Source organism: Bombina bombina, chromosome 6 (assembly GCF_027579735.1).
Source record: "Bombina bombina isolate aBomBom1 chromosome 6, aBomBom1.pri, whole genome shotgun sequence".
Classification (NCBI taxonomy): domain Eukaryota; kingdom Metazoa; phylum Chordata; class Amphibia; order Anura; family Bombinatoridae; genus Bombina; species Bombina bombina.
Genome location: NC_069504.1, coordinates 245488538 through 245502042, shown reverse-complemented (window position 1 = coordinate 245502042; position 13505 = coordinate 245488538). Strand labels below are relative to the sequence as shown.

Sequence of the window (13505 nt, the reverse complement as noted above, 5' to 3'; positions counted from 1 at the left end):
AGGTACTGTGTGAATAAATGTTTGGGCACTATTTTTCCACTTGGCAGTTGCTTAATCTGTTTTTCTGACAGTTTCTGTTCTCCCTCACTGCTGTGTGTGAGGGGGAGGGGCCGTTTTTTGGCGCTTTTTCTATGCATCAAATATTTCAGTCAGCAACTCATTGTATTCCCTGCATGATCCGGTTCATCTCTACAGAGCTCAGGGGTCTTCAAAACTTATTTTGAGGGAGGTAATTTCTCTCAGCAGAGCTGTGAGAATTATAGTTTGACTGAGATAAAAAACGTTTATTCTGTAATTTGTTTCCTGCTTTCAGAATTTGTTATCTTTGCTAATCGGATCTAGTGGGGGGCAGACTTTCTCTCTTCGCCCAGGCTTGGGCAAGAGATGTTCAGGATCCCTGGGCGCTAAAGATAATATCTCAGGGATACCTTCTGGACTTCAAATACTCTCCTCCAAGAGAGAGATTTCATCTGTCAAGATTGTCAACAATCCAGACAAAGAAAGAGGCGTTTCTACGCTGCGTACAAGAGCTCTTGTTAATGGGAGTAATCCATCCAGTTCCACGATTGGAACAGGGACAGGGGTTTTACTCAAATCTATTTGTGGTTCCCAAAAAAGAGGGAACTTTCAGACCAATCCTGGACTTAAAGATCCTAAACAAATTCCTAAGAGTTCCATCGTTCAAGATGGAGACTATTCGGACAATTTTACCTATGATCCAAGAGGGTCAATACATGACCACTGTAGATTTAAAAGATGCTTACCTTCACATACCGATTCACAAAGATCATTATCGGTACCTAAGGTTTGCCTTCCTAGACAGGAATTACCAGTTTGTGGCTCTTCCATTCGGATTGGCTACAGCTCCAAGAATCTTCACAAAGGTTCTGGGTGCTCTTCTGGCGGTACTAAGACCGCGGGGAATCTCGGTAGCTCCATACCTAGACGACATTCTGATACAAGCTTCAAGCTTTCAAACTGCCAAGTCTCATACAGAGTTAGTGCTGGCATTTCTAAGGTCACATGGATGGAAGGTGAACGAAAAGAAAAGTTCACTCGTTCCACTCACAAGAGTCCCCTTCCTGGGGACTCTTATAGATTCTGTAGAAATGAAGATTTACCTGACAGAGGACAGGCTAACAAGACTTCAAAGTGCTTGCCGCACCCTTCATTCCATTCAACACCCGTCAGTGGCTCAATGCATGGAGGTAATCGGCTTAATGGTAGCGGCAATGGACATAGTACCCTTTGCACGCTTACACCTCAGACCACTGCAACTGTGCATGCTAAGTCAGTGGAATGGGGATTACTCAGACTTATCCCCTTCTCTGAATCTGGATCAAGAGACCAGAAATTCTCTTCTATGGTGGCTTTCTCAGCCACATCTGTCCAGGGGGATGCCATTCAGCAGACCAGACTGGACAATTGTAACAAAAGACGCCAGCCTTCTAGGTTGGGGTGCCGTCTGGAATTCTCTGAAGGCTCAGGGACAATGGAGTCAGGAGGAGAGTCTCCTGCCAATAAACATTCTGGAATTGAGAGCAGTTCTCAATGCCCTCCTGGCTTGGCCCCAGTTGACAACTCGGGGGTTCATCAGGTTTCAGTCAGACAACATCACGACTGTAGCTTACATCAACCATCAGGGAGGGACAAGAAGCTCCCTAGCTATGATGGAAGTATCAAAGATAATTTGCTGGGCAGAGTCTCACTCTTGCCACCTGTCAGCAATCCACATCCCGGGAGTGGAGAACTGGGAGGCGGATTTCTTAAGTCGTCAGACTTTTCATCCGGGGGAGTGGGAACTTCATCCGGAGGTCTTTGCCCAAATACTTCGACGTTGGGGCAAACCAGAGATAGATCTCATGGCGTCTCGACAGAACGCCAAGCTTCCTCGTTACGGGTCCAGATCCAGGGATCCTGGAGCAGTCCTGATAGATGCTCTGACAGCACCTTGGGACTTCAGGATGGCTTACGGGTTTCCACCCTTCCCGTTGCTTCCTCGATTGATTGCCAGAATCAAACAAGAGAGAGCATCAGTGATTCTAATAGCACCTGCGTGGCCACGCAGGACTTGGTATGCAGACCTGGTGGACATGTCATCCTGTCCACCTTGGTCTCTACCTCTGAAATAGGACCTTCTGATACAGGGTCCCTTCAAACATCAAAATCTAACTTCTCTGAAGCTGACTGCTTGGAAATTGAACGCTTGATTTTATCAAGACGTGGATTTTCTGAGTCAGTTATTGATACCTTAATACAGGCTAGGAAACCTGTTACCAGAAAGATTTACCATAAGATATGGCGTAAATACCTATATTGGTGTGAATCCAAAGGTTACTCTTGGAGTAAGGTTAGGATTCCTAGGATATTGTCTTTTCTACAAGAAGGTTTAGAAAAGGGTTTATCTGCTAGTTCATTAAAGGGACAGATCTCAGCTCTGTCCATTCTGTTACACAAACGTCTGTCAGAAGTTCCTGACGTCCAGGCTTTTTGTCAGGCTTTGGCCAGAATTAAGCCTGTGTTTAAAACTGGTGCTCCACCATGGAGTTTAAACCTTGTTCTTAATGTTTTACAGGGCGTTCCGTTTGAACCCCTTCATTCCATTGATATAAAGTTGTTATCTTGGAAAGTTCTATTTTTAATGGCTATTTCCTCGGCTCGAAGAGTCTCTGAATTATCAGCCTTACATTGTGATTCTCCTTATTTGATTTTTCATTCGGATAAGGTAGTCCTGCGTACTAAACCTGGGTTCTTACCTAAGGTAGTTACTAACAGGAATATCAATCAAGAGATTGTTGTTCCTTCTTTATGCCCAAATCCTTCTTCAAAGAAGGAACGTCTACTGCACAACCTGGATGTAGTCCGTGCTCTAAAATTTTACTTACAGGCAACTAAGGAATTTCGACAAACGTCTTCTCTGTTTGTCATTTACTCTGGGCAGAGGAGAGGTCAAAAAGCTTCCGCTACCTCTCTTTCTTTTTGGCTTCGTAGCATAATTCGTTTAGCTTATGAGACTGCTGGACAGCAGCCTCCTGAAAGAATTACAGCTCATTCTACTAGAGCTGTGGCTTCCACTTGGGCCTTCAAGAATGAGGCCTCTGTTGAACAGATTTGCAAGGCTGCAACTTGGTCTTCGCTTCATACTTTTTCCAAATTTTACAAATTTGACACTTTTGCTTCATCGGAGGCTATTTTTGGGAGAAAGGTTCTTCAGGCAGTGGTTCCTTCTGTATAAAGAGCCTGCCTATCCCTCCCGTCATCCGTGTACTTTTGCTTTGGTATTGGTATCCCAGAAGTAATGATGACCCGTGGACTGATCACACTTAACAGAAGAAAACATAATTTATGCTTACCTGATAAATTCCTTTCTTCTGTAGTGTGATCAGTCCACGGCTCGCCCTGTTTTTAAGGCAGGTAAATATTTTTTAATTTATACTCCAGTCACCACTTCACCCTTGGCTTTTCCTTTCTCGTTGGTCCTTGGTCGAATGACTGGGAGTGACGTAGAGGGGAGGAGCTATATGCAGCTCTGCTGGGTGAATCCTCTTGCACTTCCTGTTGGGGAGGAGTAATATCCCAGAAGTAATGATGACCCGTGGACTGATCACACTACAGAAGAAAGGAATTTATCAGGTAAGCATAAATTATGTTTTTGTGTCCCTTTAACTAAAGCTATCCAAAGTTACAAGCATTTTGAAAAACTGGGTCCAATAATAATATGGAGCAAAAGTATTTATAACCTGAAAATATTATACATTGTAATGCTGATTTTCTTACTTTCTTAAGGTATGGAGAAGCATTGTTCATGAATTCCAAACTTATTAGTGGAGTTACAGAATTTCTTAATACTGAAGAAGAACTCAATGAGGTATATTCTAATTATATTTCTTTTTTATTGTTATACACCATACAAAACATTACAATTACTATATAAAATGTGTTATTTTAAACTCAGATTATAATCGTTAGAGCTCACTATCTTTTTTTGCTTTTCCATTTTTGATTGAAAATAATCACAAATATGTTCTATTAAAAAGAACTGTTTGAAAAAAATACCTCATTAGTGCTCTCTATAATACATACAGGGGACTATCTGTCTGAAATAAAATCATCTAATCAAATGCTAAAAGCTAAAGTTGACTTCATATATGAATATTTACTGATTTGGGGTAGATTCAAACTGAATTTATTATAAAGATTAAGACTCAAACTTCATGATATCAATAAGTTATTTACATTAGGTTAGTGTAATGGGGGTATTTACAAATTGTCTAATTCATTTAAGATAAAGTATGCAGTATCATTTAGTCAACATTTTGTATCTAATTACATATTAATCCTGAATGTTGAATTAGTTCTTTTCATCAGTTTTTGTTTATTAAAAACGAAAATCTTTAACTTTCTTGTATGGAAGTATGGTAATTTTTTGACAGTGTAATCTACTTAATCATTTCTTACACTTTTTGAGAAGAGCTACAAATCAGAATGCTAGAAATTTTCATATTCAGACATACCTCGTTTTATTGAGATTCGCTTTATTGCGCTTTGTAGATATTGCTATTTTTACAAGTTGAAGGTTTGTTCAACCCTGTGTCGAGCAACTCTATCAGCTCCATTTTCCAACATATATACACATACAAACACATAAATACACATGAATACACAGGGGTCAATTTATCAAAGGTTTCGCAAGCCTTTCAAGCCACTACAGCTGCAGGTTCTCACAAGAGAACCTGCACGCCATATTTAACAAGCAGCGGTCATCAGACCGCTGCTTCCCTAATATTTTGCCACCTCTAAATTGGGAAAATTCAATCTCTGTGGTCAAGTCCGACCGGGGAGATTGACAGCTCCTGCCCGGGCATGATTGGCTGTGTGCGGGCAGGAGGCGGAATTGCACACAAGCACGAAATAACGCTTGTGTGCAATGCTGAATTCCACCAGGGAATTCAGCCCACCAGAGGCGAGCTGTGGCGGACATTGGCACATATGTGCACCCTGTCTGCCTCAGCTTGATAAATTGCCCTCATATATAGACACCTATATATACACACCACCTTTAAAAGATTATGATTCACTGAAGGTTCAGATGATGGTTAGCATTGTTAATTAAGGTATGTACATTGTTTTTTTAGACATAATGTTATAGCACAGTTAATAGATCACAGTATAGTGTAAATATAACTTTTATATGCACTGGGAAGTAAAAAAAAATGACTGTGACTCCCATTATTGCTGTATTCGCTTTATTGTGGTGGTCTGGAACCAAACCTGCAATATCTCAGAGGTACGCCTGTATATATATATATATATATATATATATAAAACCTTAGCCGAGACTGAATGCTTAAAGGTTAAACAGGAACTAACTTTATTGCTCAGAAACACAGCTTATACACATTTCCAAAAAGGAAGTAGTCACTACATGAAAAATAGGAACAAATATTATACAATGGAGCAAGCATCAGACAATGGTAAGTTAACAAAGGGAAGTTGACACAAGACTCTTATCATATCCTGACTTACAAAAGAACAGTGGATGACTCACACAATGACATAAAGAGTAAGACCCTTCACATCTAGACTGGATATGCAAACACATGTAGACATAACATCAATCTCCTGCTCTGAGTCTCTGAGTCTATGGGGGGTTGGAGCAGGCAATGCTGGTTTGGGCTGTCACCTTATACCCCAACTAAACACAGGAACCCCAACTATTCATCCAGTTCTAAGAGTCTCTGGGGGTTTGGGAAAATGTAGTGAACCTGAATCCAGGATAAGATTACTCAAAATGTCCCCCTGGCACCCAAAACACAGATTCCCCTTAAAAGCCAGGTTCCACAGTTGGTGGGGAGGAGGCTGCCCTGCAGTCCTCTCCAAGTACAAAAGTAATGGAGGCTTCCATTACAATATACATATATGAATATAAGCACTAAATCCACAAAGGGTAAATAGGAAGTTGTAGAGAATTTTAGCAGCCTGTGTATTGCAAAATGGAAGAAGAATGTTGTAAGATAAACATGGGCTTAAAGGGTTATGAAACCCAAACATTTTATTTTGTGATTCAGACAGGGCATACAGTTTAAAAAAAAGTTTTCAATTCACTTCTATTATCAAATTTGCTTTGTTCCTGTGATATTCTGTGTTGAAGAGATACCTAGGTAGGCATCTGGAGCACTACATGTCAGGAAATAGTGCTGCCATTTAGTGCTCTTCAAATGGATAACACTCTTACAAAACTGTTGCCATATAGTGCATTATAAATTGGTTCTTCCTAATGTTACTTCCCTGCTTTTCAACAACAGATACCAAGGAAACAAATTAAAGTTGATACTAGAAGTAAATTAGAAATTTGTTTAAAATTGCATGCTCTATCCAAATCATATCCATTTAATGGTCATTAGCACCTTTTGTGCAGTAATTTTACTTGTCCTAAGCTGCTTAAAGATGACATACAATGACCAAATGATGTACCATTTATTTCCCACAATGCGGCAAATCGAATAGTTAAGCCTATTTGTGGCATTTTGAAGAAAACCTAAGTTAAAGAATTTGATTTTTTTCCATTTTTATGGAGCATGGCTCAATCCTAATTATTACACAAATGCAAAAGGTGTTTAATATGCATTGGATCCTGCTTTATGATACCTTAGATTGAATGACTTGGGTTAAAGTGATGTTTTTTTGATTGACACTCACATTTAGATTTGGATGAATGCAAGAAAAAAAGAAATCACTGATTTTTAAAATTCATTTGGAAATGCAAACCAAGAGCACTCTTTAAAAAGGACATGAAACTCACATTTTTTCTTTCATGATTTAGATAGAGTATACAGTTTTAAACAACTTTCTAATTTACTTCTATAATCTAATTTGCTTCATACTCTTGCTATCTTTTGTTAAAATGCATATCTAGATTGGCTAATGAGCTAGCTGCTGGTTGGTGATTGAACTCGTATGCCCATTTTCATTGGCTTACAAATGTGTTCAGATAGCTCCCAGGAGTGCATAGCTTCATCTTCAATAAAATATACCAATAGTGTGATGCAAAATTGATAATAGAAGTAAATTGTAAAATTGTTTAAAAAAGTATAATCTTTCTTAATCATGAAAGAAAATGTTTGGGTTTCATGTCCCTTTAACAAATAAACTAAAAAATAAATGCACATGACAGAAAATTTTAGCTGATTGACACATGAAGTTAAAACCACAACTCTCAGGATATGAAAGGCTTTTCTACATACAACAAAGTAATTTTTTGCAGGCAGAATATTTAGTTTCAACAATAAATAACAATCAAACAATGCACTTGTCAGTTAATTGAGTCCTATATCTATCAATAAGTATGTAAGGTTAACTTCTGTTCTTGACTCTACTGACCCCATTAAAAAAAAAAGAATGACTTTTACTAGTAGCACTAGATACTACTTTAACTTTAAGTAATTTTTAAGCGATATCAAACAGTCTGGAATTGTAATATAACATGATTGATTATGCGATCAAACAAAAAAAGAAGGGTGCCACATAGCATAATCTTGTTACGGAGTATGAAGATTAAAAAAGTAAAATGAAACTCATAATGAATTCGGCACTGTTGTATAGCAGTGCAAAATATGCAGACTGACTCTGTGCCCCAATTGCCCCCAAAATAAAGTAGACAGTAGTTAACAATTAAATAAAAATAATAGCATCTTGATTTTTTTAATAAAAAGCTACACAAAGCAGTTATAAGGAGTTAAAGTGAGGGTATGTGGGGTGTGACAAACAAAAACGGCACTGAAAGTGGCTTTACATGGAGGTCTATGGGTGACTGTGATTTAACTGTAAATATATATGTATATGCTTATATACATACATATTTATGTGCTAATATGTGTATATACACATATGAAAATATAAATATATATGTATATATTCATATACAAATATATTTTTATTTTTCTGCCAACGCTGCACAAATTGCCCCTGCACTGCGCTAGGTACTTTGCCCTGTTTCACGGCTTGAGAACAAGGCTCCCATTGGAGCCTATGGAAGCGCACTCTCGTGAGCTCAAGGCTTTCTGGTAATGCAAATGCAAGGTTGTGTCCACATTGCGCTTATCTTGTGATACCTGCGCAATTTAGCACTCCACTAAATATTTTTAGTTTATTTAGTAAATTGTAGTTTCTTAAATTAGTCTTAATATTTATCTCTTTTGTTGAAAACAAATTTCTTTGTAATTGCTAAGAGCTATTGTCAGAACCAAGGTCTAATGTTTGTGTGCCTGTTTACTGAGCTTTTATGTTGTTTAGCCACCTGAATCAAGCACTGAGGAGGAAATTCCCTTGTGTAATGCTTCTGACACAGTTTCATAATCTGGGTGCAGCAACATGTCTATAGAATTATCTTGCTGTAAAAGATGCAGATCAGTTTGACTGTTTGAAATTTACACCAAATACAAAATTAATAATTTATACCCACTATGGGCTAGATTACAAGAGGAGCACAAATTAGCGCTCCTGCTTGCACGATAAATTCACACTAAAAAAGTGGAACTTTAAATATCACGATCGTGTTAACGCATTCCCCTATAGACTTCAGTGAAAAAGTGGAAAAAAACATACTCGTGCTCAAAAACGATCACGTTTAACCAAGTGTTTTAACTTGACATAAAATATGAATATTTCACTTCCAATGTTCTTCACATAGCAGAATATACTCTATTTATTCATAAATACATATTTCTATATATATATGATTTTTGTTTGGTAAAACATACAGGTCAGGTATAACTATATATAGAAATATAGAAAAGTGAATGCCACCAATAGTATATTGGAAGCCAGTAGTGCCCACCCTCAATCCCTTATAAAATGTATTCCAGTAGGTCAATTTTTAAGACTAAGGCGTAATTTATCTTCCCTTAATAAATTGGATGAACATGCAGTACCTATGATGGATAGGTTCCGAAAGAGAGGCTATTCGAATAAATGTGCAAAAAAAGCCTATGTCAGAGCCAGAAAAAGTAATAGGGATGATCTTCTCTACCAAAGTAAACAAAAAGATAACACCAGACAAATACGATTCATTACAACATATAATATACAATAGAGAAATCTTAGATCTCTATTCTCTTATCTCTAATGACCGTGTTAAGACTAAAGTGAATAAAAATGAATGTACTATTTGTTTCCAATCGGAAGAGCAAAATTAACCGGGACCTGCACAGGGGATGGATCGCCCCTTCACAAAAGAAAAAAAAACACATGGCTAATTACCATAGCCTATTCAAGGTTGCGTATCAACTACATCACAGACATATTGGCAGTCCCTCCTATTGTCTCCACCGATCGCATAGAAACAAAAATAAAGACATAAAACATAACCTAGTTTTGTATACAACCTAGGCTATATTTTAAAAATAAGACAAAGTATAAGGGTATATTAAGTAAAGCTAGACTAGCTAGGACCAAGAACAACCTGACTCAAGTAGTATTGTAGTAAACTGTGGCGGTTTCAAATGTCGGCTTATATGCAAGCATATCAGTCCAAGATAAGAACACTGTTTTATTCAGTCAGAGTAGGGCAAGCAACTTTCCATGGTTAATGAGCGGCAACCTAGACCGTCTGATCATAGAAGCATCAATTATCCCAGGAAAAACTGTAATCCAGCTGCGTATTTAATCCCTTTGGGATCACCGTATAAGCAGAAAATTGAGAGTAATTTTTTTTTTAAATATAATTTGGTATGTGTTTCATTCTGTTAGTCTGAATGTGAAGGCTATTGTTTAAAGATACCAGTCAGCGTAGTTGGAGTGGATCATTGGTGTTCTGTGGGCAAAGTTGGGTTGTACAGGTTTGTACTAGCAATTTAGGAGTAATATAAGGCAGTCAGGCATGCTTAGGTGGGGAAAATAAATACTGGGTGAGGCTATTTTTTTCCTCCTTAACATAATGGGGGTACAGCATGAAAGCCTTTACCCCCATTAGAGTTGCCACACATTGTACACCCTAAGAACGCTTATGGTTAGCCCCTGGTCAGCCTTTCATTCTGTGTGCAAGGTTTCTGAGACTAATTTATATAAGGAAAATAGACACAAGCATATTCTACACTTATATTTACAGTCTTTCAAGAGTGTTTCTGAAGTTTTTTTCAGATGCAATTGTTTTAGCCCTTTAGAAATAAGATCTCATTTTATGTTAAATTTCATACATTAGACACAGGAATTGCAAATGTTAATGGATAAAACACCCACTAACAATATGCTTGGAGAGATAGGTGAAGTAAGGCTCAATGAATTTCAACCATAATCTCACCTTTACATTGAGGCCACTCAGTAACCTCAATCGTGTCTATGTCTTGTCTAGGCCAGTGTTTCACAAACCCAGTCCTCAGGACCCTTAACAGGCCACATATTCATTATATCTTAACTAGAGCACAGGTGAAATAATCAGTTCACCCATCAGCTGATTATTTCACTTGTGCTCTAGTTAAGATATAATAAATATGTGGCCTGATAAGGGTCCTGAGGACTAGAGTTGGGAAACACTAGTCTAGGCCATTGACCTATAGGTGCTTTGCTTTAATGCTCAGTGAGCATCAACAGAAAGCTCTAATCAGCCAATAAATATTAGTAGGAAGTCTGACATCACCAGGAGGGTGAGACTTACCATTGAACTGTGTGTACCGGTCTAACAGATGCTGTGTTTTACTGTGTAGTAGTCTCTGTTATATGGTGTTGTTCACCCAAGTGACTCCCTCAATCAATTCCTGGTCTTGCCTGTGAACTTTATAGGGAAAGACTATGTTTATGCTTATAAACTTGATAGGGGACTTATAAGCTCAGAAGAATGTGAGTATGGATCCTTAATTTACCAGCCGTTTTATGTGATTCATACTTCACCATTTGCAGTTTTTTTCTTTTGGAGGCCTAAAAAGAAGAATATTACCGGAAGCTGGAATTACGTTTGGGGCGTTTGGGGCTATATCTTTTGGTGCACATATATATACACACACACATTTTGTATGTTGTCTATTTTTATCCTTTGTTTTTTATAAGTTGTTATCTTATTTGCTTTGTCACTATCTTAATAGAACTACCTTACTTTATTTATTTAGAATTTCTTATATTAATTATGGCTTTCAGCACCTTGATCAATTGTTAACTCTTCTGCCCTATTTTTGAATGTTTTATAAACTTATAGGAGCATTGTTAACTCTTATTTGGTTAATTATATTTTATAAGGGTTTTACTGTGCATTTTTTCATAAATGGCAGACATTTGACTACAGTGTCCCTTTAAAAATATTACTCACCCACCTCTGAAAGGGTGGCTTGGATACAAGGGGAAACAGAACAATTCAACAAAATATGGTTCTATTGGATAATGAATAACATGTTAGTAGATAGATAGTTGATACCACAAATAAAGGACTCGGATGTAAAATAGTAAATACTAAGGCCTAGATTTAGAGTTCGGCGGTAGCCGTCAAAACCAGCGTTAGAGGCTCCTAACGCTGGTTTTGGGCGCCCGCTGGTATTTGGAGTCAGTGATTAAAGGGTCTAACGCTCACTTTACAGCCGCGACTTTTCCATACCGCAGATCCCCCTACGCCATTTGCGTAGCCTATCTTTTCAATGGGATCTTCCTAACGCCGGTATTTAGAGTCGTTTCTGCAGTGAGCGTTAGAGCTCTAACGACAAGATTCCAGCCGCCTGAAAATAGCAGGAGTTAAGAGCTTTCTGGCTAACGCCGGTTTATAAAGCTCTTAACTACTGTACCCTAAAGTACACTAACACCCATAAACTACCTATGTACCCCTAAACCGAGGTCCCCCCACATCGCCGCCACTCGATTAAAATTTTTAACCCCTAATCTGCCGACCGCCACCTACGTTATACTTATGTACCCCTAATCTGCTGCCCCTAACACCGCCGACCCCTGTATTATATCTATTAACCCCTAACTTGCCCCCCACAACGTCGCCGCAAGCTACTTAAAATAATTAACCCCTAATCTTCCGACCGCAAATCACCGCCACCTACGTTATCCCTATGTACCCCTAATCTGCTACCCCTAACATCGCCGACCCCTATGTTATATTTATTAACCCCTAATCTGCCCCCCACAACGTCGCCGACACCTACCTACACTTATTAACCCCTAATCTGCCGAGCGGACCTGAGCGCTACTATAATAAAGTTATTAACCCCTAATCCGCCTCACTAACCCTATCATAAATAGTATTAACCCCTAATCTGCCCTCCCTAACATCGCCGACACCTACCTTCAATTATTAACCCCTAATCTGCCGACCGGAGCTCACCGCTATTCTAATAAATGTATTAACCCCTAAAGCTAAGTCTAACCCTAACACTAACACCCCCCTAAGTTAAATATAATTTTTATCTAACGAAATAAATTAACTCTTATTAAATAAATAATTCCTATTTAAAGCTAAATACTTACCTGTAAAATACATCCTAATATAGCTACAATATAAATTATAATTATATTATAGCTATTTTAGGATTAATATTTATTTTACAGGCAACTTTGTAATTATTTTAACCAGGTACAATAGCTATTAAATAGTTAAGAACTATTTAATAGTTACCTAGTTAAAATAATTACAAATTTACCTGTAAAATAAATCCTAACCTAAGATATAATTAAACCTAACACTACCCTATCAATAAAATAATTAAATAAACTACCTACAATTACCTACAATTAACCTAACACTACACTATCAATAAATTAATTAAACACAATTGCTACAAATAAATAAAATTAAATAAACTATCTAAAGTACAAAAAATAAAAAAGAACTAAGTTACAGAAAATAATAAAATATTTACAAACATAAGAAAAATATTACAACAATTTTAAACTAATTACACCTACTCTAAGCCCCCTAATAAAATAACAAAGCCCCCCAAAATAAAAAATTCCCTACCCTATTCTAAAATACAAATATTACAAGCTCTTTTACCTTACCAGCCCTGAACAGGGCCCTTTGCGGGGCATGCCCCAAGAATTTCAGCTCTTTTGCCTGTAAAAAAAAACATACAATACCCCCCCCCCAACATTACAACCCACCACCCACATACCCCTAATCTAACCCAAACCCCCCTTAAATAAACCTAACACTACCCCCCTGATGATCTTCCTACCTTGTCTTCACCATGCCAGGTTCACCGATCCGTCCTGGCTCCAAGATCTTCATCCAACCCAAGCGGGGGCTAGACATCCACTGAAGAAGTCCAGAAGAGGGTCCAAAGTCTTCCTCCTATCCGGCAAGAAGAGGACATCCGGACCGGCAAACATCTTCTCCAAGCGGCATCTTCTATCTTCTTCCATCCGATGACGACCGGCTCCATCTTGAAGACCTCCAGCGCGGATCCATCCTCTTCTTCCGACGACTAGACGACGAATGACGGTTCCTTTAAGGGACGTCATCCAAGATGGCGTCCCTCGAATTCCGATTGGCTGATAGGATTCTATCAGCCAATCGGAATTAA

The 13505-nt window shown here is 38.2% G+C and overlaps 1 protein-coding gene across 1 annotated transcript in view; it reads left to right on the top strand.

Moving 5' to 3' along the window:
- Positions 1-13505, top strand: part of TRHDE (thyrotropin releasing hormone degrading enzyme) — a 1764002-nt gene that overhangs the window by 1736426 nt on the left and 14071 nt on the right. The window contains exon 18 of the mRNA XM_053716777.1: positions 3787-3868. Within this exon, the coding sequence (XP_053572752.1) occupies positions 3787-3868 (82 nt within the window). The remainder of the gene's footprint in view (positions 1-3786; positions 3869-13505) is intronic.